The sequence below is a fragment of the Vitis riparia genome, chromosome 7 (genome assembly GCF_004353265.1).
Source record: "Vitis riparia cultivar Riparia Gloire de Montpellier isolate 1030 chromosome 7, EGFV_Vit.rip_1.0, whole genome shotgun sequence".
Classification (NCBI taxonomy): Eukaryota; Viridiplantae; Streptophyta; class Magnoliopsida; order Vitales; family Vitaceae; genus Vitis; species Vitis riparia.
Window position 1 is genome coordinate 22,627,074 of NC_048437.1, and position 26,830 is coordinate 22,653,903.

The window sequence follows — 26,830 nt, forward strand, 5'->3', positions numbered from 1 at the left end:
ATAAAAAATGAAAAATTACAGTATGGTGAGATGAACAAATAGGGCTCATAGTGAGAATTTTAAGATATGTATAGTAATTATTTTTGAAAATAGTTATAAAAAATTATAAAGATAGGTTTTAAAAATTGTTTAAAACAAAAATCTATTTTTAAATGTGTTTTTGAAATAGTTTTTATATTTAGTATTTTTTTTAATTATAGCACGTATTTGTACCATTATTTCTTAAACATTCATCTAAAAATAAGTGAAAAAAAATTAAAAGAAACACTCTATTTAAAAAAAAAAAAATTTAATTACCAAATATGTTTTCTATATTTTTTTTAGCGGTTAAATTACAATCTTAAAAAAAAAAAAAATTTAATTACCAAATATGTTTTTTATATATTTTTTTAGCGGTTAACTTACAATCTTATGTATTTGAGGTGAGGAGTAAATAGATATTTGAGAAACTACAGTTGGGTACAGTGACATTTACCATAATTGCCAGGGGGTTTTCTGATATTGAGCATTACTTCCATTGCCTTTTTTCCGTTTTTGTTTCAAGAAGGCATACTGTAGATTCATGTGCAACCTCTCCTCTCATCCCATCACCACCCTTCTATTTTTAGGACATTTCTCTGAAACCCTAGAATCCCAAACCAGGTACCTCTATTTCTCTTCTTCTCACATTCTTCTCATTTTGCTTTTGTTATCTTCATTTTTGTCCTTATAGTTTGCGTCTTCACATCCTTGTGATCATATTGATATGCCATTCACGATGTTTGTGCAATGCTTGGGTCTTAAATTTGATTTTTTTATTGGTTTATTGGGATTAATGGGGCGGTTACATTCAGTTTTGTTCCCGGGAAAAGAATGACGGGAAGGGAAAGAAAGGAAAATGTTGAATCTGTTCTTGTAAGCATTACTGTTGATGATCTTCTCCTCGTCCTCGTCGTTGTTGTTGCATTGTTTGAGGTTATATTGGAAAATTTAGCGTTTCTGAATATATATATATTTTTTGTTTTGTTTGCATTCAAGCAGGATGCATCTGAATTATGGATAGTTTTTAAGATGACTTGAATGCGGTTGAATTTCTTTAGGAAATGGGTACCTGCGCATTTTGAATGTCTTTGTGATTTGGGTATGGGTGGGATTGAGAATTGGCAATCATAATAAAGAAATTTAATTCGAGGTTTGTTTATGTGGGTAATTTAAATTTGGTTGATGTTTGGAGAATGAGCTGAAATTGGTTACATAGTGCAGATGTTAATCTGGTGTGGAATAGGAGTTCATGTTGTAAAATTTTGTGGAAGGTGTGATTAAATTGTGAATAAGCATGGAAGATGAGCTAAGGGTTGATAAAATGGAAAGAACAGAAGATGCTGGTGAGCTAAGTGGTGTTAAAATGGAAAGAAAAGACGATGCCAATGAACTACAGGGTGTTAAAATGAAAATAAAAGAAGATGCTGAAGCACCGGATGACCATTCATCATCAACATATCGGGTCTTGCAGCATATTTCAGAGGAAGCAGTTAGAGTGGCTGGTGGAGCAATATATAGTGTTTACCCAGGCAGTTCAAACATGCCGCCGCCAGCTTTGGGTCCGGGGCACAAACGAAGTCAAAGTGAAGTTGTGACTGGTAAGCACAGGCGAAGTAATAGTTTCCATAGATGGAAGTCTCATATGCAGAGGGCTTTGCGATGGGGTAGCAATCCACAAGATCAAGGTTCCCAGTCAACATTCAATCCTGAAATATTGGCTAACCAGAAGCGTCAGTGGTATCAGCTTCATTCTAAAACTCCGGTATGCTGTCTAACTTTTAATTGATTGCATTATTTATTTATGCTGGGTTTGTGAAAACTGTCAATTTATAGGGTGTTAGGTTAGAGAAACAATGATAAAATTTGCTGCATAATTTTGTCCTGTTGATGATATTTCTAGAACTGCTATTTTCATAAGCAAATACCAATATATGAAATATTCTTTACCAAAAGAAATGTCGGCCAAGTAGGAATTTTAGTGACTTTCCAACCATCTTCACCTTCACTCAAATTGCATTAAGTTAGTCTTTCATCTTATTGTGACAGACACCTCCACTATACACTTCTTCTCTGCACATACCTTTAGTTGTGTACACGATTTCTCTAATATGCCAATATCAAGGTAGTCAGTTCCATATTCATCAGAAATTTAGGTTTTAAGTTAAGGAATACAGAATGAGCATCCATTGTCTCTAATCCTATGTTCACGACACTTGATCTTTCAAATCCTTAATTCATGCCACTAGTTTCTTGTGCCTTACGGGCCCCCCTGGTGTGTCATCATTGCCTCATGTACCAAGGGCCCTCGTGCACCATGATCTCTCATGTGCCACAAATATTCCTTGTTTGCTTTCTAGTAGATCTCCATTGATTCAAACTTTCCATCTACTTTTACTGCTTCCACCTCACAGAATTCAGTAAATGTATGGGGGGATCACGCTTCTTCTAGATCCATTGGATACATTTCATGTATTAGATGCTTATTAGAGAACGAATGAATCAAGATGCAACTAATTTTTTTTTTCCAATCTTCTTGTGTATTTCAAATCTTCTATACTATCTCTATCTTCAACCTAAATATTTTCACTAGCTCTTCCAATAATCTTCACCTTATAATTAGTATTATTTAGAATTGAATTAGGATTAGTATTTATTAGAGCCAAATTAGGATTAACTAATTAGGTTATAAGACAATTATATTTAAAGTCATAATATGTTATTGGAATCCTAGTAGACTTTAGATTTCTTAGAGAAGTCTATAAATAAGGTCAATCAATGTAAATTAAAGCAATTGATTAATGATTAATAATATTATGTTATTTTGCATATTTTGCAAATTTCAATGGTGAGACTTCATTGATTTTCTTTTAAGTGAGACTCTTAGAAGGCTACAGTGAGAGTCTAAGGTTTTTATCTTTTCTTCTTCTTATCTTCTTTCTCTCTATTTTATTTTATTTTATTTTGCTACCATAAATTTTATCCTATGTTCCTCTCCTTAAACCTTGGAAAAAAAAAATCCTAGCCCACCTAATTGATTGTAGGCAACCATTCTGGGGTTGTCCTACATTAGTTTTGATATTAAAGTAAAATTTCTTAGCTTAAAGGCATATGTAATCGAAGAGCGGAGCAACTTATGCAAGCATGAGTTCTAACAATATTGCAAACAATCAAGATGCCGCTACAATACTCTTAGTGGAAATTTTAATCACACAACAATCCCATCAAGATGCTATAATACAACTAAGTAGCAAACTTGATGAGATCATGAAGTTATTAGAAAAGAGTCAAGAAAAACACCAATTGAAGATGAGATTGCAAACCATCAATTTAGACAATTGTCAAGTAGATCACGTGAAGACCAAGACAATTTTATGATGAGGAATAAAAAGGGGCAAACTCTTTGAATAAGATGATGATGTGAGAAAAAAGGTATGCCTTGAAGTTGCTGAATTTTATGGAAAATTAATCCAACAAATTTTCTTGATTGGATTATGTCAATGGAAAATAACATTGATTGGTATGCAATGCTTGAAAATAGAAAAGTTCATTTTGTGAAGACAAAGTTGAAAGGGGTAGCATGTCTATGGTGGCATGATATTGGGAATCAACTTTATAGAACTGACAACACCTGTAGAGACATGGGATGAGGTGGAGTTGAAGATGAAGGAGCACTTTCTCCCAAATGATTATGAAAAACTCATTTACACAAAATTGTTTTTCTTTGAACAAGTTACTAAGTCCGTTGAAGAATATATTAAAGAATTCCTTGAGTTGAGCATTTAGAGTCAAGTTCGGGAAAGTGATACTCAACTTGTAGTCCATTATAAAGCTGGAATTTGCATGAAGATTCAGCTTGAGATGATAGCTTCACACACTTATATAGTAGATAATGTCTATCAACTAGCCCTTAAAATAGAAGAAGGCCTCAAGTTTCGGGTTTCCGGACATCCAGGTTCCCAAATTGGGAGCACTTTCTCCAATTGGACAATAAGTAAACCTTTAAGCACAACAAGCTTTAGAATTTCTAATCATGCGAATGGTGGGGGCAACAATCAACATACTTTGAATGTGGCAAGTAGACATGGTAATAAAGGTAAAACTTTAATGAGTATTAGAGATAGAAAAGTAGATGTGACTCCTTTATGCTTTAAGTGTGGTGGGCATAGTCATTATACTATTGTGTGCCCAAGCAAAGGTTGAAGAAATTTGAGAGAGAAAAAAATGCTTCTCTTATTTTTCACTCAACTTCAAACTGATTCTTGCATCAATATTTATGCATGACTGACTAAGTTCATTTGCCTTAGGAAAAAAAAATCTAATCCTTGACTTTAGGAGAGTCTCTCATAAAATCAAGAAATAAAATTAGAATAGGAAACAATAGTATGCAATACAGTTGTGCGGTATAGCCGGTGGTACAATTGTGTGGTACAACCTTTTAGATTTCCACACTCCCCCTCAAGCTAGGTTATAGATGTTGATCATTCCTAGCTTGGATCTCAAGTCTTCAAGTTGGCTCTAGAAAGTGCCTTGGTAAGAATGTTTACTATCTAGAGAGTTGTTGGAGTGTAAACTAATGTAATTGTTCCTTCTTCTATCTTCTCCTTAATAAAATGACGGTCTGTTTTCACATCATTTATTCGATCATGATGAATCGGGTTCTTAGCGATACTTATGGAAGCTTGATTGTCACATAACATCTTCATATAATCTTTTACTAAAATTTTCAGCTCATTTACGAGTCTCTTTAGGCACACTCCTTCATAAATTCCATATGTCATAGCTTTAAATTCTGTTTTTGCATTGCTCTGAGCTACAATAGATTGTTTCTTGCTTCGCCAAGTAACCAGATTCCCCTATACATAGGTGCAATATCCTGAGGTTGATCTTCGGTTAATTATGAAGCCAACTTAGTCTGCATTTGAAAAAATTTCAATGGTTTATCTTCTATGTTCTTTTGAAGTAGAGTCCCTTTCCTGGAGTCATTTTAAGATACCTTAAAATATGATACACAACTTTCATAAGTTTCTCGGTTGGATTGTTCATGAATTGGCTAACCATGCTAACTGAAAAAACAATGTTTGGTCTTGTGTGAGAAAGATAGATGAGTTTCTCCACAAGTCTTTGACATCTCCCTTTATCCACTAGAGCACTTACTTTGACTATTCCTAGTTTAGTAGTGTAGTCCATATGTGTGTTTGCAGGTTTACGAACAAGTATCCCGGTCTTCTTTAGCAAGTCTAGGACGTACTTACGTTGGGAGACCGCAAGACGCTTTTTTCATCTAGCAATTTCCATCCCAAGAAAATATTTAAGATTCCTTGGATCTTTAATTTCGAACTCATGGGTAAGAAAACTCTTGAGCTTGCCTATTTCTTCATCATGATCTCTAATCAAGATTATGTCATTCACATAAACAATGATAATGACAATTCTTCCCTCAGCAGTGTGTTTTACAAATAGAGTGTGGTTAGACTGACACTTGAAGTAACCAAACCTCTTTACAACCTTGGTAAAATGATCAAACCAAGCTTGAGGAGATTGCTTGAGAGCATATAGGGATTTTTTTAGTCTGCAGAGTTTGTTGATGTTTGTCTCAATCTCAAGACTTGAAGGAATTTCTATGTAAACTTCTTCTTTGAAGTCATCATTGAGGAAGACGTTCTTGATGTCCAGTTGATGAAAAGGCCAATCTCGGTTAACAACTAACGACAACAGAACATGAATTATGTTTAATTTGGCAACTGGAACAAAGGTTCTCAGTAGTCAATTCCGTAGGACTACGTAAATCCTTTAGTAACTAGCTGAGCTTTGTATACGTCAACACTCCCATTTGCTTTGTATTTGACTGTGAAGATCCACTTACTTCCAACCGAATTCTTTTCTTTTGGAAGTTCAACAAGTTCCCATGTCCCATTCTTTTCAAGAGTTTGAATCCCTTTCTTAATGGTTGCCTTCCATTCAGGTATTTGTAGGGCTTCTTAGATATTGTTAGAAATCCAAATAACTGTAAGGCTGGTAACAAAAGCCTAATAACCTAGTGACAAACTCTTATAGGAGATAAAGTGATGTAGGACAACCCTATGATGGTTGCCCACACTCAAAAGTAGGTGGGCAATGGTTTTTATTTTTGGGGTGTAAGGAGAAGAATAAAAAATAAAGTTTATGGTAGAGAAAAAGTAAAATAAAATAAATAGAGAGAAAGAAGAAACGATGAAGAAAAGATGGAAACCTTAGGGTTTCACTAAGGCCTTTTAGGAGTCTTACTTAGAAGAAAATCGATGGAGTCTCACCATTGAGTACTGCAACATTTACAATAAAAAACATAATGTTATTAATATCAATCGATTCATCCTATTGATTTACATCAATTAACTTTATATATAGGCTTCTCTAAGAAATCCAAAGTCTACTAGGACTCTAATAACTTATTATGACTCTAATTCTAATTATTACATCCAAAGTCTATTAGGATTCTAATAACCTACTATGACTCAAATTCTAATTATATTAAACTGAACTAGCTAATCCTAATTTGACTCCAACAAATACTAATTCTAATTAATATTTATCCTACTTAAAGTTTATTTATGTCTTCCCTTTCCTCTTTGAATAGACTTTAAAGGAATTTCCCCCATCAATTCCCCCGGCTTGAAAGAACTCAGCTCCAACGAGTTAGATGCTTCATATAATTCATAGAGATTGGGACCTATCAAAAAAAAAAAAATAATAATTCATAGAGATTGGGGTTGAGCTTCTGAAAATTCTTTGGTGTAATTCATGTATTTTCAAAGTGTGGTTTGCCTTGGCATTTCACAAAAAAATTTTGGTATCCACCTTATTGAGTAGACACACGTTGATCATCAAGAACATGCTTGATCTCAAGATGTGGGCTAAGATTAGGTGGTAATTGAAGATTCAAATCTTCCACATTAAATATTGGATTAAAATGCAATTTTGAAGGAAGCTATAATAAATATGCATTTTCACCCAACTGCTTTAGTACCCAAAGTAGACCAATTTTCTTAGCTTGAAGCTTTTGATATGTGCTCGGATGAAATCTTTCTGGACGTAGATGAACCATTACTAGATCACCTTCCTGAAACTGGATATATCATTGATATGCATCTGTGGCCTTTTTTATAGTTCTCATTGTTGATTTTGATTTTTTCTCATACCCTTTCATGTATATCTCGTATGTGACATGCAAATACATCACCATCTTAGCTGGTGTGGATAGAAGTAGGTAATGGTATAAGTTCTACAAGTTGCTTAGGTTTCAACCCATATGCCACTTCAAAAGGTGAATACCCAGTAATGCGATTGGTGGAACTGTTGAAAGCAAACTTAACTCGTGGCAAGACATTGTCTTAATTTCTCAACTAATTTCTCACAATGCATCTCAAAAGATTACCAAGGTTACGATTGACAACTTCCGCTTATCCATCAGTTTGATGATGAAAAGGACTTGAAAATTTTAATTTAGTACCTAACTTGGCCCACAAGGTTTTCTAAAAATAGCTCATAAATTTGACATCATAATAAAAAACAATGGATTGTGGTAATCCATGCAACTGAACTACTTCTTTAAAAAACAAGGCAACAATATAAGGAGCATTCGAAACCTTCTTACGTGGGATAAAATGTGCCATTTTGAAAAATCTGTCAACCACAACAAATATAGAATCAAAGCCTCGTTGTGTCCTTGATAATCCAAGTACAAAATCCATGCTTAGGTTTTCTCAAGGTTTGGATGGAATTGGTAATGGTGTATATAACCCTATATTTTGCTTTGAACCTTTTCCTACTTGACATGCTTGACATTGCTTGATAACCTTCCAAACATCCTTCTTCAAACTAGGCTAAAGAAGGGATCTTTCACCAAAGAAATGGTCTTATCTCATCCAAAATGTCCACCCAATGCCTCCATGAAGTTCCCATATGACATGATCATGTAAGGACGTCCTTGGCAAGCATAAATGATTTTTATAGAATAGGTACCCTACTAAAATTTGGAAATCAACATGTGTTGCTTTTGAACCACTCAAAAGCGAGAAGTAAACATCTCCAAAATCAGCATCATTGCCATAGTAATGCTTTAATTCTTCAAATCCAATGGTAGTGGCTGACATGTTTACTAAGAGAAGGGCCTTCTTACTAAGGGCATCGACTACTTATCAAAATCCTCTAGAAGCTTTTACCCAACCTTTGGCTTTACCATTTACTAGAATTGCAAAAGAGATGGAGGATAAACAACCTCTCGTCCAAGTCCTCCATATAGGACTAAAACCCTTCCTTTCAAGTACATGGTCTAGAAAGCCTCAATCCATGTGATCATAAGCCTTTTAAAATCAATCTTGAAAACTACCCGTTTTGCTCAAGACCGTCTTTTCTCATCCACTATCTCATTGGCTATCAAAATAATGTCTAAAATTTTCCTTTCTTGAACAAAAGCTCCTTGTGTGATATGGATAGTTTCATCGAGAACACTTGTGTAACCGCCCTGATAAGACTGTGGCTATGACCTTATACAAACAAGTGACTAGGTTGATAGGTCTAAAATTAGACATCCTTTTGGTTTGACTCTTTTTAGGCACTAAGGCAATGAAGGTGGCATTCGTGCTCTGATTAACTACCCCACTTCTATGAAATTCTGAGAACACCCTCATTCAATCCTCCTTAATCTCATCCTAACACGGTTGAAAATAGCAACAACAAAGCCATCAAGGCTAGGAGCTTTAACCTTATCTAACTGAAATATGACTTGATGAATCTTTTCTTCAATAAAAGCATATTCCAACCTAGTTGCACTCTTTGTCGAAATGGGTGACCAATCTAACCCTTATAACTTCCAAGATTTTCTAGGGGACTCACATATAGCTTCTTAAAAAATTGCAAAATCTCCACTAAAATGCTATTAATGTTATCTAGAATTGCTCTTTCTTCATTTTCCAAGGTCTTTATATACTTCTTGTTACGCTTATCATTAGCCACCTATGGAAAAATTTAGAACTACAATACCCTTCTTTTACCTACATCACCCTAGATTTTTGCCTCCAATGTACCTCCTCCCTTAATAGTAGCTTCCCCAACTCCCCTTTTCAAATGGCTCTTCGCTCGGAAAGCTTTGACGAAAGATTCCCTTCTTGCTTTAAAGCATCAATATTAGCAATATTAGTAAGGATGTTTTTCTTCCTTTCTTTTAACTCTCCAAAAGTCACCTCATTCCATTCTGTCAATTTGGATTTAACAAATTGTAACTTTCTCATAAACTTATGCCCTTCCCACCCATCGCACTAGAATTCTCTCTGTACTAGTAAAATAACCTTTGAATTCTTGACGGAGCAAACACATGTTTTCAAATCTAAAAGGAGTTGGTCCCCACTTGAATGGGTTGGTGTCTAAGACAATTGGGCAATGGTCCGACGTTAATCTAGGAAAAGCTTTTTGTAAACTCTGCGGAGAATTTTACTCCTACTCATTTGAGAAAAGGAATCTATCCAATTTCTTACACATCGAGACTTCTTGCATATTTGACCAAGTAAAAGAAACATTCCTTAAAGGGGAATCACTTAACTCACATTCTCTTATGAAGTCATCAAAATGTCTCATACTAGGTGTTAACCTAGAGTCACCCAATTTCTTTGAACTTCTCCTTATGACATTAAAATTCCGCCACAAATACCAATTCGAGTAAGTCAAACAAAAAAGATCCAATAGCTCTTGCCAAAAGTCTCTCCTAAGAGTGGTGTTGTTTGGTCCATAAATAGAAGTAAGCGAAAAAGACCTTGCTTCATCTCTCAAGAACCTAATTGTAATTGAAAATAAGCCTAATACTACCTCTTCACCATTAAACTTTCTTGAATCCCAAACTATCAAAACCCCACTTGAAGCCCCACAAGCTGCAAGGAAGGCCTAAACCTTATTCCTAACTGACCAAACACTCCCCACAAACCTCCTATCACAAACCCCCTTTTTTGTTTTCTGAAGCATCACAATTTCCGGATTCTCTTTCCTAAAAAGAATCTATAATCACCCTTCTCTTATTTCTGGGACCCAAACCTCAAATATTCTAATTGATAATCCTCATAACAAGACTTCTTTATCCCCAACCTCCTAGTTACCAAGGAAGGCCTGTACTTTCACTTAACATACACCTTATCTGTCACTGTTGTTCTATTATTCCCTGAAGGTGTAATGTTTTGATGGCACTAAACTAACTTGACATTCATAGAGGACAGAATTGAGAGAGCCTTTGCCATTTTAATAAGGGAAAGGCCCTCTAAGAAAAAACCTTCTCTAGCTGGGCAGTCTGATTCTGGGATACGAGACTTATCAGGGACGTTAGTTGCAGTCTTAAAGAAGGCAGTACCCTCAGGCACTTGGTTTCATCAAGCTAAGTGGGACTCCACAACTTTAGGATTGGGATTGCCAACAACACACCCGTGTGACACTCCATCCCCATTTTTTCTTTAAATTCACAACAGGTGAGAGTGGGAGAACAAATAGAGGCTGAGAATGTTGCATTGAATTGGGTAGAGACTTGAGGATATAAGACAAATAAAGAGGATGTAAGAAAAGGGGGAAGGGACCAAAAACAAAGGAATGAGGGAAATGAGCCAAACCACAAACCCCGTTCGAAGTTAGCCCCTCTGCTTTGGAAAGTGACCTAGAAGAAGAGGCCAAGACAAAGGAACCATTTTGATAAGATCCTCCACTTCCCTCCACCTCACCTCTGTCTAAAGTGTTAGAATCAAGGCCAACATCCACCTTCCCTCCTTGTTTGATAACTTCCTTTGCTAAGGTCTTTCGCCGATTAGGACTTTAGCTCATACCCACGCATGGTTTGTTGACATTGCACCACCTTCTAAAAGAATCTGTGAAGCCCTGTGGTCAATTTCTTGGTGTGGAAAAGAGCCTTTAATCGTTTTAGGCAAGCTTCTACTTCTAAGCCCTTGTCGTCATCCATGCTTAGAAGGGTAAGTGCTCAATCCTTGATGTAGCACCTTCTTCAACTTGGAAAAAGGATCGTGGTCTTCAAGTAGAGATGGAGAAGTTCTTTCAAGGCTCAGAAAATGTATTGAGCCCAATTTGTCTTCAGGTAAGCTTTCAACCCGTTTAAGGTCCACATCAAGGGAAAAACCCCCTTTGGTTCCACCACTAATTTTAGCTTGGTCCAAACATGTGTCCACCACAACCTTGGAGTCAAGAACTAAGTTGGCCTGATCCTCCCTCCCAATCGTTCTAGCCCATGACCTTTCCTTAGAGCAGAATTGGGCCTTATCCCCTAATAGGCCTCTTGCATATGAACCCTCATGGACATGAGCCCAGTCTGTAACATCATTTGAATTCAAATTCAAAAGGGGAGAGTGTGGATAGCAATTGTTCTCCACACAACTCCTTTTGCCATGTGTCTCCTTCACTGCTTCCGTTTGCAGCATTTGTTCCCCTAGAAAACTGCCACGTGAGTCACTCTGAAGCGACTTGCTGCTAATAAGAAGCAACCTGCAGCTTGTACTTGAGGAAGACTTGTTCCTCTTCTGAGTCAACTCATCCCATCCAACCCGCTTTTCTGTGTCATCTTCAACTACTGCAACTAAAACAATAAACATCCACCCCCCATCCTCCACCTCAATCAATCCTGGCAAAACAATATGCACCTTCATTTCTACTCTAACCCTTGCCTTTAAGAGATCAAACAACTTCAATGTTCGCTAGTCTATCTCTACCACCGTTCCCCAAGACTCCAAAATTTTCTTCAAGTGCTCCTCGGACCACAAATGGAAAGGCAAACCCCATAACTTAACCCACCCTCTTCTGAATTTATCCAAAACCACTGAGTTTTCCCTCAGGAACCGTCTTCTAAGAGAAATTGAAGGTCCACCTTTTATCCTTAGTGCATCTAAATCATGTAAGAATGGAGCCTACTCAACTTTTTCAACAAAAAATAATCATTTCCTATTCGTGAAAGGAGATATGGACACCATACCTTTCTGGCCCAACAATCTAGCTATAGAATGCCTCACCTCAGCCCAATCAACAATAGAACAAGGGCATTCGCATATCACTTCTCTCGCCCATCTCCTAACTGGAACAACACCTTTTCTCCTTGGCCCTTCATTTTTTACTACGCTCACAAAGGATTGGTTCAAAGGGCCCACCTTGCTAAAAAAGGTAGAACAAAGTTACCTTTCTTTAATGCTTTAACTTCTTTGGTGGTACCTCCATTAAGGATAAGATCACCTATTTTAACTTATCCCAATCTTTGCCTCTTTCACCCTTAGGGATTATCAAGAAAGTCATCTTTCTGTGAGAAGCAAACTCCGAAATTATGAGAAATCTACCACAATTATTGAAACTCACTTCCAAAATATGAACCCTGGTCTTTCCTCTATATTTCTTATTGAAGCCCATGCAACATTCCAACTCAATATCTTTTCCTAGATGCTTGAGTAACCATCTAACCTCTTTGTTCTCAAAGCTTAAGGAAAAAATAGCACCTCTGCATAATTCTGACATCGAGATCCAAGTTCTTCCAAGCTCACATTCCAAATTTACCTAGAAGGATTTCCTTTCCACCCTACACAACCCTATTTTTATGGAGAATCTAGGTTTGCTTAGCTAATTTTTGTTCCGCCATCAATTTGTATTTAGTAATCAAAGCTATTACCATGGAATTCATCATTATAGAGATTATAAAGGCTAGAAAGCCTTTCTTGTGGCATATCATGCATGGTTGTAGCATTCCACCATGAAAATTCTAGGAAACCAATGAACCCATTTATCCACTCCCTTAAATTCTAATTAATTCATATTATTAACTTATCACACATTTAGTATACTTTTCAGGCAAGGGAATAGAAGGAATTAGAATCAGAATTAGGAATTCCATTGAAGTGTTTAGAAAACTATTATAAAACAGAATGAATATGATTCCCTTTGAACTGTTTACTACCCATGAAAGAAGCAAAAGAAACTATATAATTGCACCATACCGCTCTTGTATATATATATATATATATTTTTTTTTTTTTTTAGATTTATAATTGTAGAGAAAGAATATATTAAGTGGATGTGTAAAAGTATCAAACCCCTTTTGAACTTACTGTATTTTTCTTTTATAATTTTCTTTAATTAAATAGATTTTGGGTAAAAAGACTTCTCTACTTAATTTAAAATATGTAACTATTTGTGAAACTAAAGAAATTTAATTTATTTTCCCTTAATTATTAATAAAATATATTAAAAACCAAATATAAAAGTATATCCATTTTTATTAATAAAGAATAGAATTTTATTTAGGACACAAATCAACATAGGTTTAATTTTATTTTTTCTAGTGAGATCTTTTCTTTCCATTCTTTATTTTTTTTATTGGAAACGATGATTCATTGAAAGTGAATTAAAAGAAGAAACTAGGATGGGCAATATGTCATAGGAAAGTACTAAACAGAAAACACTAGGGAAAGAAAACGTTAAACTAACAAAAGCTATGGGGGCTTTGTTTTATATCTTTATTTAAACTCCATTTTGCACCCAAACGGAAATTGAATATTGTTTATATCAAGCATTCAACAACATGCCTGAATCACTAGATAGGGAACCAACCTGAATCTATTATGCGCTTGATGAAGAGGTATGGATCTTCTTAGGCTGTAGAGGGGTATCCACCTTTCTTAGTCTCTCTGACGATGGGAACGAGAGAGAACGGATTCTGTTCTTATTCAAAAGATGTGATCTCAAGAACAGACACTTAGCCTTATATTTATACCCTCTATGCCTTAGGGACCATACCCTTTGGACTATTGGGCCTTGCGAGTCTTAGTCCCATCATCTAAGACCCGTTATGGCTTTGGGCTCTACACATGAGGTGGCCCATACTCTAGATCAAATAGAAATCATATATATATATGGATAGCTAAATCCTAAACAATGGTTAATATGATGTGGTCCACATTTATTCTAACAGGCCTTACAAGGATCCTTAGAACATTTAAACTCAAAGAGGCATGAAATCCCCTAAGAAACTTCTACAAACAAGACACATTGGTTAGCCTACTAATTTGCTATTTGGTTAACCAATGGGGAATTCCATGTACTGATTTGAGTCTTGGTATTGAATTTTCTTATTATTGCAACTAGAATGGAAGAATAGATTGCTGGCTTTTTTCCCTATGCATGTGATCATATTCCTTGTAATGCTCTAATAGAGTTCCAAGTTATGTTTTATTCATGAATAAATTGCTTTAAAGCTTTTTTTATTATTAATGATTCAAAAAATTGATCATATATTCTTACCTTGTATGCTTCAATTCTCATTTAAAGTATACATATGAGTTGCTACTCATAAAAAAAAAACATAAATATGAGTTGCTATTTTTAAGTTTTAAAATTGATATTGCTTGTTCTTATCATGCTTTCTTCTAGTTATATTTTTTGGGCTTATTTTTTAGCTTTAAAATTGATATTTCTTGTTCTCATTATTCTTTTTTCTAATTATATTTTTTGGGCTTATTATTTGACTCAAATTATAAGAAAGATACCAAGCGATATATTTAATTTTGCTTATTCAAATAACTCATGTGAGAATCCTATTGTAGGATAATACAAACTATCAGGAGCCTACGTCACTTTTTGAGCACTTTATTATTGTGGGTCTTCATTCAGATGCTAACCTCAACATTGTGGAGGATGCATTTGCCAAAAGGAAGAAGTGGGAGTCAGATATGGCACAATCTGAAGTAGATTTGAAAGAGCAATGGGGGCCTTCAATTCCAACACTAGAGCCTCAGGTTGATTGCTTGATTAAGTGAATTCTTTTCTTGTATAGGTTGATGCTTTGATTCTTTCAAAGTCATCCTCATCTACTTTGATGCAAATATACATTAAGTTGGTTTTTTACTTTTTTAGAGTTTTCCTTATGGGTCTCCCTCATCTATTTGTTTGTTATTTCTCTTTAGAGTTTTCTTAATTAATATTTCAACAGATTTTAGTTTGCTTCCAAATCTCTTTTTAACTATAAAATTTATGGATGATTCACTTTTGATTGAAAATAAAGGCTCTACTATATTGTAGTATGGAAGGTTTTTCTTTCATATTTTTTTGTTCCAAATTTTAGTGATATTTTGACTTAGAGCATTGGTAGAGTGCTTGTGTGTTTGCTTCACTAGACTTGTGGATTATGCATCAATAGATTTACTTAAAGTTCCCTTGTTTTCTTGGTCGAGATTGATAATGTTATGAATATTTTTCTTCTTTTGTGGTCCTCTTTTATGTGGCTCCTACATTATTGTTATTGATTTTTTATTTATTTTTTGTTTCCTTTCTTTTTTCCCATCTACAGATACTTTTTAAATATCCTCCTGGGAAGAAGTTAGCTCTCCGTATGAAGGATTTAGCTGCCTTCTGTTTTCCTGGAGGCATCAAGGTTTAATGCTTCCACTTCCTTGTGATACTATGATCATTTACAATTCTAGATTACATTTATTGTGGTTTCTGTCGTATTCCTGTTACACAAATTAAAAATAAAATGGGAGCTTCTACTTCTTATGCACAATGTTTGAAAATTTTTGTTTTTTTCCTGAAATTTAAGTCAAAATTAGGATTTTGGCCACCTTGAAAAGGAGATTGTGGGAATTATTTTATTGTCAAATAATTGTTAAAATATTGGATAATATCGTCTAAACATCAACATTATATCAATGTCAAATTATAAACATGTGATTTCATCATTTTGTTGTGATATATTGCAGATATTTACGTAATTTTCCCTTGATTTTAATGATTTTTGTGTAATTTTCTCCTTAAAAATTGTTAGTTTTTGGGCTGAAAAATGGTGCGCATAAGTAGAGTCGAATCCATGCCTTTTACAAAATAAGAAGAGACTATGATACCATGCCAAATTTGAACTAATATATAATTTTTCCCTAAAATATATGATGAAAAACAATTTCCTGTATTCTTTACATTCTGTTTTACAATATATATATATACACAAAGAATGACTTACAAGATGCCTTAAATTAGGCTACCTATAAAAAGAGAATCCTTAAAATCAAGCAATCTGATTGCAAGAGTCCTATATGGAATTTACCCAAGGTTCCTATATGGAATTTACTTAGATTCTTGGTACAAGAATCATGGGTTAGATTTTACAATAAAGGAAAAATATGTAGGAGAAATTAGATATATATGGAAGAAAATTAATTATTAATTTCTTGGCCTATTCTTCTCACTCCCCCTCAAGATGATGAGAAAAAGTTTTGCATTCTCAACTTATCTAAGATTGTATAAAAAGTTGAACTTGGTAGGTCCTTAGTTAATATATTTGCCAACTGTTTAGAAGAGGGAGGGGACATATAGAATGCAAATCAATTCGTTGTTAAGTTTTTCTTTGATTAAATGCGGATCTATCTCCACATGCTTGGTTTGATCATGATGAACAAAGTTATGGGATATATTTATAGGAGTTTGGTTATCACAATATAACTTTATGGGTCCTTTCAAAGTGATGCCAAGGTTAGTGAGAATGATCTTTATTTGGAGTAGTTCACAAATCCCTTGAGCTATGGCCTTAAACTTAGCTTCTGCACTAGATCTAGCCTCCATTGGTTGCTTTTTGCTTCTCCAGGTAACTAGATTTTCTCTTAAGAAGGTTCAATATCTAGTAGTTAACCTTCCATCGACAATTGATTCAGTCTAATCAGCATCACTATAAGTTTCCAATTCCATATTTCCTATCTTCTAAAATAAGATTCACTTGCCTAGTGTAAACTTTAGGTAACATAGGATTCTATATATTGCCTCCATGTGAGATTCATGTAGTGAATGCATGAATGGGCTTACCATAGCTACAACATATGCAATGTTTGGTCAAGTGTGAGATAAATAAATTAATTTTCTTGCCAATATTTGATAGAGGTTGCGGTCTACCATGTTATCCTCTATTTTTCCTTTTAATTTATGATTTTGCTCAATCAGAGTCTCTACTAGTTTGCATCCAAACATTCGTGTTTCCCTTAGCAAATCAAGGATATATTTTTGTTGGGAAATAAATATTCCCCCTTTTGAACGAGCCACTTCAATCCTGAGGAAATATTGTAAACTCCTTAAACCCTTCATTTCAAATTCATTAGATAGATAAGTTTTTAGGCTTTGAATTTCCCCCTCATCATTTCCAATAATAATAATGTTATTCGCATAAACTATCAAAGGAATCAATTTACAAGAGGAGTTTTGTTTGATAAACAATGTGTGGTCCCCTTGGTTTTGATGGTAGTTTATTTTTATCATTGATTCTGTAAATCTCGCAAATCATGCTCTTGGAGATTGTTTAAGTCTATAAAGAGACTTCTTAAGTTTGTAGACTTTGTTCTTCTAAGCCTTGTCACCAAACCCTAGTGGAGTGTCCATGTATACCTCTTGTTCTAATTCACCATATAAGAAAGCATTCTTCACATCAAATTGCTGCAAGGGCCAATTAAGATTAGCGGCTAAAGATAATAGAATACAAATAGTGTTCATTTTTGCTTCTGGTGCAAAGGTCTCTTGGTAGTCAATACCCTAAGTTTGGATGAATCCCTTATCTACCAATCTAGACTTATACCTTCCTATTATCTCATCAGCCTTGTATTTAATTGTGAAAATCCACTTATAACCTACTATTTTCTTCCCTTTGTGATCTCAACCATATTCCAAGTCTCATTTTTTTTTCAAGGCTTGCATCTCCTCATTAATTGCTTTCCTCCAATTCTCATCTCTAAATGCCTCTTGGATTGTGTTTGGAATTTCAATGAAAGACATTTGGGTAGTAAAGGCTCGGTATGTAGATGATAAATGATGTAATAAGGTAAAATTTGAAATAGGATGCTGAGTGCATTTTCTAGTGCTTTTCCTCAATGCGGTGTGCCAATACAAATCATTATAAACACTAGAATGAGTATTTTCATTACCTAATTCAAGATTAGATGATGGGATATGAGAGGATACTATAGATTTTCCTTCCTTGCATACACTTTTAGTTTGGAGGTATTTGTTGGCAGCATGTGTTCCCTTTCTTTGAGCTGATTCTCAGGTTCATTGGCTGGAATTTCAGTGAGCAAATTTTCTACAATTAACTCTTCATTGGAAATCTATTGGAATTTCTTATGTTCACTAGCTGATTCATTAGAGGAATCCAAGGCTGGAACATTTGAAACAATAGGGAGTGTTGGTGCAAAATCTAAAAATTCTGGGGCTGAAACATCTTGGACAGTAGGGGAACTTGATGTGTTTGAGGTAGAGACATTTAACACATTAATCGGTTGTGGAAGGACACCCCTACCATTCTCATCATTCCTAGGAAAAATTCTTGACAGCTTATTTTCCATTCCTCCAATCTCTCCTTGAAGATAAGTGTGTGTGAAATATGGTTAACTCTCAAAGAAGGTAACATCCATGGTGATATATGACCTTTTTATGGGTGGCTGGTAGCATTTATATCCCTTTTGATTGGAAGAATATCCAGGGAAGACACGCCTAAGAGCTCTTGGGTCAAGTTTGTCTCTAGATTGCTTGGGAATGTGAATGAAAGATACAAGCCCAAATATTTTGGAAGGAGGTGTTCTAATACCCTTAAAGTTAGGAAAAGACTTTGAAAGTACATCAACAGGGTATTTAAAGTCTAAGACTTGAGAAGACATTCAATTTGTTAAAAATGTAGCATTCAAAACGGCTTCCCCCCAACATGTTTTTGAGACATTCATTTGAAAAAGTAAAGACCTAGTAACTTCCAAGAGATGTCCGTTTTTCCTCTTTGCTACCCCCTTTTTTTGTGGGGTGTCTACACATGAAGATTGATGTACAATACCTTAATTTTGGAGATAGGTGACAAGATTATGGTTAAGTATTCCCTCCCATTATCTGATCTTAAGGTATGAATTTTGGTTCCAAATTGAAAAATGGAATTAACTTCCGATTTGGATTTTAAAAGATAAACCCAAGTAGTATGAGTGCAGTCATCGACGAAGGTAACAAACCATCTAAAACCCAAAATGTTTGGAATTGTAGAGGGTCCCCAAACATCAGTATGCATTAAACTAAAAGGAGAGGTTGCCTTTTTATTTCTTATTGGAAATGGCACACGATGATGTTTTGTAAGCTCACAAACCTCATAATGAGGATCATGGGATTTAGTTTTACCAAAAAAATGTGGGAAACATTTTTTCCAAGATGAAGAAAGGTGGGTGTCCCAACTGTTAGCCATATTTGATAAACCTTTTAGGGATTGTAGGTGGTAATAAGAGCTTGTGGGATAGAATCACCAATCTTTCAATGTGTATTGAGGTAGTAGAGTCCACCTTTCTTCTCACCATGCCTAATCATCCTCCCCGTTATCTGGTCATGAAAAACACAATGGAAAGGGGTAAATGTTACAAAATAATTCAATCTTTAGTGATTTTACTGACAGAAAAAAGATTACACGACAAGTTTGGAACATGTAACACATTTTGCAAAGTCAAAGAAGTAGTGATAGAGGCTATCCCTTGACCAATTATGGAAGAAAAAGTGCCATCAACAACCTTTACTTTTGGCCTACTTGAAATATTGTATAATTGGGAAAAAAAAAATGGAGTGATTGGTCATATGGTTAGTAGCATCAGAATCATTGATCCAAATGCTTGATAAACAATCCTTGAAGGCACTTAAAGCTTTGATATTACCTGTTTGGACGAAAAAGCATGAGGCAGTTTTTGCAGTGGGAATTTCAACATGTGTGTTAAGTTGGTCAAGAAGTGTTTTCAGCTTTTCATGATGCTCCTTGCTGAGTAAAATAGGTTCTTGTTCAGTGGCAGGGATATTTTCAAGAGGGAGATCAATGGTGGCAACTTGATGCACCTGTCCAGATCTTGTGACAGGTTTTCCTCAACTGCTCCCCCCTTTACCTCCTAACTGAGGCTTGCCATGGAGTTTCCAGCAAGATTCACGTGTATGTTTTGGTTGTGACAATAATTACACCAAAGTGAATCTTTATCATCCGGTTTTCTTCCTTCTACTTCGGATCCCATCGACTTGAAATTTCCAGCAGTAGTTAGTGTTGAATTTCCTGGAGTATAGCCTCCTAGCATCATAACACGATGACTTTATTCTCCAATCACAAAGGCACAAACCTCCCAGAGGGGTGGAAGAGGTTCTTTCCCCAATGTTTGTACTCTTACTTGCTCTAATTCAAGATTAAGACCAACCAAGAATTGAAATACTCTCTCTTGCTCCATTATCTTCTTCAATCTAGTAGTGTCTTCAGCAATTACCATTTCTATGTGCTGGTAATGATCTAATTCCAGTCGTAGGCTTCACAATTTATTGTAATAGTTAGTCACAGACCAAGTGGGTATTTAGTAAACCAACTTAATAACTTAAAGTGATTTAACAACTTAATTTAAGTCATTAAGTAAATTAAATATGTTTGATAAAATAACTTAATGATACAACTTAAAGTAAAAAAACAACTTAAAGTAAAAAATAAAAACAATTAACTTATTTTTAAGTTCACATCTTCATTTTACCTTTTTACCTCCATTTGCCCTAGTTACTTCCATGATCTTCTTTGCTACTCCATAATCTTCGTTGTTACTTGTCCTCCTTTACCCTAGTTATAATTTATGAGGATAAATATGTCAATTTGATGATTTAGAAGAAGTTTTAAGTTAATTTTATCAAACAACCTTAATACTTAAAGTAAGAATTAAGTAATAAGTTTTAAGTCAACAACTTAAGTATAATTTAACTTAAAGTTAATTTAAGTCATTAAGTAATAAGTATTAAGTTTTACCAAACACCTTTCAACTCATATACTTGTGCTATTATTCCAATCTTGGAATAAGTTTGATTGATAGCATCCTAAATCTCTTTGGCGGTGGAGAGAAACAAGTATATTTGGCTAATCTTCGGCTGCATGGAGTGTAGTAGCGAAGACATCACCATGAAATTTTCCTCATCTCGTAACTTATATCATGGATCATTGGGATTAGGTTCTAATTTGACACCTATAATATAACCCATCCTCTCTTTACTTTCAATGAAAAGTTTGGCTGATTGGGACCATTGTAGGAATTTTTGACCATTGAGTTTTTGAGTGGTGATTTGGAGTGTAAGGCTGTCATTATGAGGGGTAGATAAATGTGGTAAGGTTTGGAGTGTAGAGGAGGGGTTAGAGGGTAAGGTTGTTTGAGAGGATGGTGTCTTTTCACTAGTTTCAGACATTTTAGGGAAAAGACAACAAGGTTTCTATTTTATTTTATTTTTTTTGTTGCAAACAAGAGATGAACTTAAGGGAATTATAATGGGAACTAAGGGACCAAAAATAAAGGCTAGTTAAAAAGAGGGAACAAACTACAATAATGAAAGTTGTATGTAATTGAGCAATGAAACATAGAGTGTAAAGAATACGAGAGATTTGTATGTAATTGAGCAATGAAAGCTCTATGGATCTTAGCAAAGTCAAACTTCCTGCTCTGATACCACGATGAAAAATAATCTCTCGTATTCTTTACATTCTATTTTACAATATAATATATGTATGTATGTATGTATGTATACATACACACAAAGAATGACTGATAAGATCCCTTAAATTAGGCTATCTATTAAAAAGAATCCCTAAAATTAAACAATCTGATTGCAAGAGTCCTATATGGAATTTATCCAAGGTTCTTGTATGGAATTTGCCTAAATTTTAGTATAAGAATCATGGGTAAGCTTTTACAAGAAAGGAAATATATATAGGAGAAATCAGATATATATGGAGGAAAATTAGTTATTGATTTCTTGACCTATTCTTCTAACAATTTATGTCAGATCATGAGAGCCTTTTTGATTTTACTAATGATTTCGGCAATGCATAAAAAATTAATTAAAAAAAATTTATACCATAAAAATAATAAATAAATAAATCTTAATCATCATGAATCTCCTCACTATAGCAATTAAGTTCAAGTGAAGTATAAAATTGTAAACAAAATCAAACATTTTTTAAAAATTTATTATGTTATAAAGGAAAAGAAAATAATACGTATATTATCATTTTTCTTATTTCCTAAATGATATTCAAATTACATAGACCATTAAACATAACATAATGTATTTTTAAATATTGAAATTCGACAATCTCCATATTTGTATTTGGTATTTATTTTCAAAATCATATTTGTTATTAGTACCTCATTCTTTTGTTGAAAAATATCACTGATTTCATCATACATATATATTCTCTTGAAAAAACTAGTTTGGTATATGCATTATTGCTTGTTTTGATCATTTCTCAAAGTTTCATCCAAATTTTTCTAATTTTTTTCAATTTCCATAATTTTTCTAATTTTTATGGAAATTTCCATCGATATTCCCGTAAATCTAGCCATTGATATTGATATTTTCAACATTGCCTATACATATATTCTTTTAGATTTAAAATTTTAGAAATTCCTAGTTTTTAAAGCTTGCTTATAACTACTAATTTTTCCTTGTTTTTAATATTCAAAACAAGTATTTTTGTGTTTTACATTTGCTTCTTTATTTATGCAACACTTTCCTTGTAAGTCTTTTCTTAACTATGCTAATGTTTTTCTCGTAAATTTTTTCCTTTCGTTTTTTTATTTTATTTTTATTTTATTTTTTATTTTTATGAGAAACGATAATATAATATATTAAATAAGCATTAAAAGGTACTAAGGAAGGACAAAAAATCCTCCCAAAACAAAGAACTAAACGGTTGGGCCTCCAAAATATTAATTAAAGCTATACACCGTAAGGAAAGTACATACAACAACCTCTCCTTGTAAGCCCACACCTTTGGACCTACACACCGACAAACAATCAAGTTTTCTTTACTATGCTTTGCAGGATAGCTCATTTGTTTTGTACCTTTTATTTCTTTTTATAATTCAGTTTAATGTTTGTTTCTTATAGAAAAAAGACAAATAAGCCCCCTTTAATTTAGATGGCACAAATAAATACATCAAATTCTAAGAATTGTAAAGAGAAGGTTTTTCCTTTTAGGTAGAGAAGTGGATGTAAAGTAGAAAGAAATATTTGAAATGTTTATTGCCCTTGCGATCTGGCTCAAGTGGTAAAGGGATGGGGTGGGTTTGTGGGAGGTTCTAGGTTCAAGTCCTAATGGGGACAAAAATTTACCTATAAAAAAAAAAAAAGTACTTTTAAGACCACAATGCAATAATTTTTTTTGAAAAAAATAAAAATTTCTTAAAAATGCACAACATAATCTTGGAGTGTAGATATCAATATTGTGTAAATATTATATATCTTAAATTGCATATGTGTTATATAATCAGATCTAAGAAATATAGGCAACATATATTGTTTTGTGTATACATTGCTACCATGATTATATCGTTGAGAGCTTGTGCTGTCCAATAATTCTTGGCAAGATGGGGTTAGGGCAAAAATGGATAAGTTGGATAAAATAGTGTATCTCTTTTTAGCCATTTTCTCTATTTTAAATAATGGCTTTTCTATAGGATTTTTTCAAAGCTAGAGGAGATTGAGACAAAGGGATCCTATCTCCCTCTTCTTATTTGTGATTGCTATGGAGGTTCTTAGTAGATTGCTCTTGGAAGCTCGGGATAATGGTTTTATTTTGAGGTTCAAGGTTGGGGGAAGAGGGGGTGGGGGTGAGGAGATCTCTCATCTCCTTTTTGTTGATGACACCAGTGTTTGTGAGGCCTCTAAGGAGCAAGTCACTTTCTTGTATTGGCTACTCATGTGGTTTGAAACCATGTTGGCATTGAAGATTAACTTGGAGAAGAGAGAGATGATTCTAGTTGGAGAGGTGGACAGTTTGGAAGAGTTGGCTTGTGAAATTGGGTGTAAGGTGGGAAAGTTGTCTTCTTCTTGCCTAGGGCTTCCCTTAGGGGTCTCATACAAGTCTATGGTAGTTTGGGATGGGGTAAAAGAACGGTTTCGTAAGAGGCTCTCTTTATGGAAGAGACAACACCTCTCAAATGGGAGAAGACTCACTTTACATCGTAGTACTCTAGCTAGTTTATAAATTTATTTTATGTCTTTGTTCACCATCCCAAAACTTGTAAGATTGACATTAAAGAAGATTCAAAGGGATTTTTTGCGGGGAGGAGGGGCCTTAGAGAATAAAATACACTTAGCCAAGTGGTCTTCCGTTTGTAAAGCAAAGTTGAAAAGGGGACTAGGTGTTCGTTCTCTTTCTTTGCTTAATAAGGCCCTTTTTTGCAAATTGTGTTATGGCTTCTCTAGTGAAAGAGATCTGTTGTGGAAGAAAATCACAAAGGGAAAGTTTGGAGAGAAAGAAGGGGGTTGGAGGTCAAAAGTGATGAGAGATTCTTGTAGGTCAGGATTTGGAAAGAGATTGGGAAGCAATGAGATTTTTTTAATAAAAATATTTTCTTTGCGGTGAGTAATAGGAGTAGAGTGAAGTTTTGAAAAGACAAGTGATGCAATGAGGAGCCCTTATATGAGACTTTCTCCTCCTTGTTTGCCCTTTCTGATTTGAAGGAGGCATGAGTAACTAATTTTTGGAAGCAACGTGGGGAAGGAGGAAATTGAAACTTTCATTTTGTTTAGGAATCTGAATGATTGGGAGTTGGGTGTCATGGAGCGGTTCTTTTCTAAGCTCCAAGGACAGACAATGAAGGAAGACAAAATAGTATGGAAGGAAGATAACAAAGGGGTATTCTTTGTAAGAGGGTTTTACTTTTTGTTAGAGATAGATTACACCACCCTTTTCGCTTTAAAGATAATATGGAACTCATAGATTCCTTTGAAGGTGGGTTTTTTCACTTAGGAGGCTTGCTGGGAAATGGTACCGACTTTGGATTAGCTTCAAAGGAGAGAGTGGATGTTGACTAATAGGTATGCATTGTGTAAAAGGGAGTTGGAGGCCATTGATCATATCCTCTTTCATTGTGACAGGGCAAGAATTTTATGGTAGTTGGTGTTCTCCATTTTTGGTATTTTGTGGGTTTTATTTGAGTCGATTAAGGAGACTCTCTTAGGGTGGCATGACTCTTTTGTATATAGAAGGTGTATTGCAGCTTGGAGAGTCGCTCCTCTTTATATTTTTTGGATGATCTAGTAAGAAAGAAATAGGAGATTCTTTGAATGTGAGGAATTGTTAGATTGAAGGCTAAAAAATATTCTCTTTAACAATTTCTCTATGTGGGTTAGGGTGTATATAGGTAGTGGATATACGCATACGGCTGATTTCTTAGATTAATTAGGGTTTTGATGAGGGAGGGAGTATTTTTTTGTGTATTTCCTCTTTCTTATTTTTTTTGTCTAGTGTCCCTTATATACGTCTTGTGTACTTTTGTGTGCTTTATGCATTTATTAATACATTCTCTTACTTGTTAAGAGAAAAAAAAATCTTATTGCAATTGTAGAATCCTACTGATAGTTTGTAGGATCACAGGCTGATTCGTTCCCAATTGGTGTCTCAGCTGATTCATGTCCAGCTGGTGTTCCTTGATTGTGGTCCTCAGAAGGGAGTAATCAACAAAATTGATAACCTATATCACCATGCATTAGGATAGCTTTAGCTAATATAGCATAATGGCTCTAGGATCGTTCACTAGGAAGGGTTTTCAACTTACAACTGATACCAATTCAAAGTTAAATTGGTGTTTTTTCATTTCAAGGTTAGCTTAAAAAGAAAACATAAAATTTGGTTGAAAAAGGTTTTGTTTTAAGCTAACTAAAAAGAAAGTAATGGAAATTACTTATGAAGAAAAACATTCCTTGGAGTTTTAGGTTCACAGGGGAGGCTCCTCATGCAAAAACAGAGCTCCGGTCACCTGGTTCTTTTCCTCGCATTAGAGAATTAACATATAGTTAATTCTCTAACCGGTGTTGTACAGATGCTTCCCTTTAATGGATTTCAGTACTAATTTTCTCTCACTGATGCAACTTGCAATGGCTCGTGCCTCTCACCTAGCATTTGCCATTCAAGGTGATCATTAACCTTGGACTTCCCTTCTCAAGCTCATAAGAGATAACTAATGGATGTCTCCTTCGAGTCCAAAAGCTTGCCAAGTGTTGGCAATTCTAGAAAATCCTACCTTCAAGTCACCTCCCAAAAGCTCGCAAGAGATAAACTAGTGCATCTCCATGGACGGAGATCACTTGCCTTACCAAGTGTTGGCACAGGTGAATTGAAGGTGTTTTAAGTTAACTAAAAACATAGAAATCATTAATGGGTCACACTTTCTCTTCATTAATGGCTGAAACAACAAAACTACCAATTCTTGCATTTGGGGCCTTACCCGGCAACCTTAGCTCCAAGGAACTAAAAGCCTAGCCACTCATTCTCTGAGGAAACATCCTCAGAGCTTGTTTGGATCGTAAGAAAAATTAAATAAATATATACAATCAAAACGAGAAGGTAAGGCAGAGTAAAGGCTCTGTAGTTTACTTCCTTGCAAAACTATACAAAGGATGTCTGAGAACAAGCTCCCCACCTCCCGTGTAATGGAAAATTACAAACAATATATATCAGAGGCTATTTACCCTTTGTTCTTGCTTAAAGACTAAGGAATTCTATGATAGGTGAATTACAAGGAGAGTTTGGGGATTTAGACATCAAATATCTAAAGCAAAAAATCTCAAAATGTCGGTCGCAAATATCGGGAAGCTTCAAGAGAATTTCACAGCCGTGCAAGATGGCTGCGAAATTTCGCAGCATGAAGGACACCATTTCGCAGCCAAAGGCTGATTTTGCAGCCCGCGAAATTGGCCTTCAGCTTTGTGTGATCGGCTTCCAATGGCTGTAACTCCTTCATTTCAACTCCGA

The 26,830-nt window shown here is 34.8% G+C and overlaps 1 protein-coding gene across 6 annotated transcripts in view; it reads left to right on the top strand.

The window, feature by feature from the left end:
• The first annotated feature begins 536 nt into the window (after positions 1 to 536).
• The window catches only part of LOC117919319, a 92,283-nt gene continuing 65,989 nt past the window's right edge, over positions 537 to 26,830 (top strand). For 3 of the 6 annotated variants that reach the window (XM_034836485.1, XM_034836490.1, XM_034836491.1), the window contains exons 1-4: positions 547 to 642; positions 1,021 to 1,783; positions 14,619 to 14,810; positions 15,362 to 15,445. In XM_034836485.1, coding sequence (XP_034692376.1) covers positions 1,316 to 1,783; positions 14,619 to 14,810; positions 15,362 to 15,445 — 744 coding nt within the window. In that variant the 5' untranslated portion in view covers positions 547 to 642; positions 1,021 to 1,315. Of the gene's footprint in view, positions 643 to 834; positions 895 to 1,017; positions 1,784 to 14,618; positions 14,811 to 15,361; positions 15,446 to 26,830 lie in introns of those variants that run through there. The other 3 variants (XM_034836489.1, XM_034836488.1, XM_034836486.1) reach the window with 3 other exon arrangements.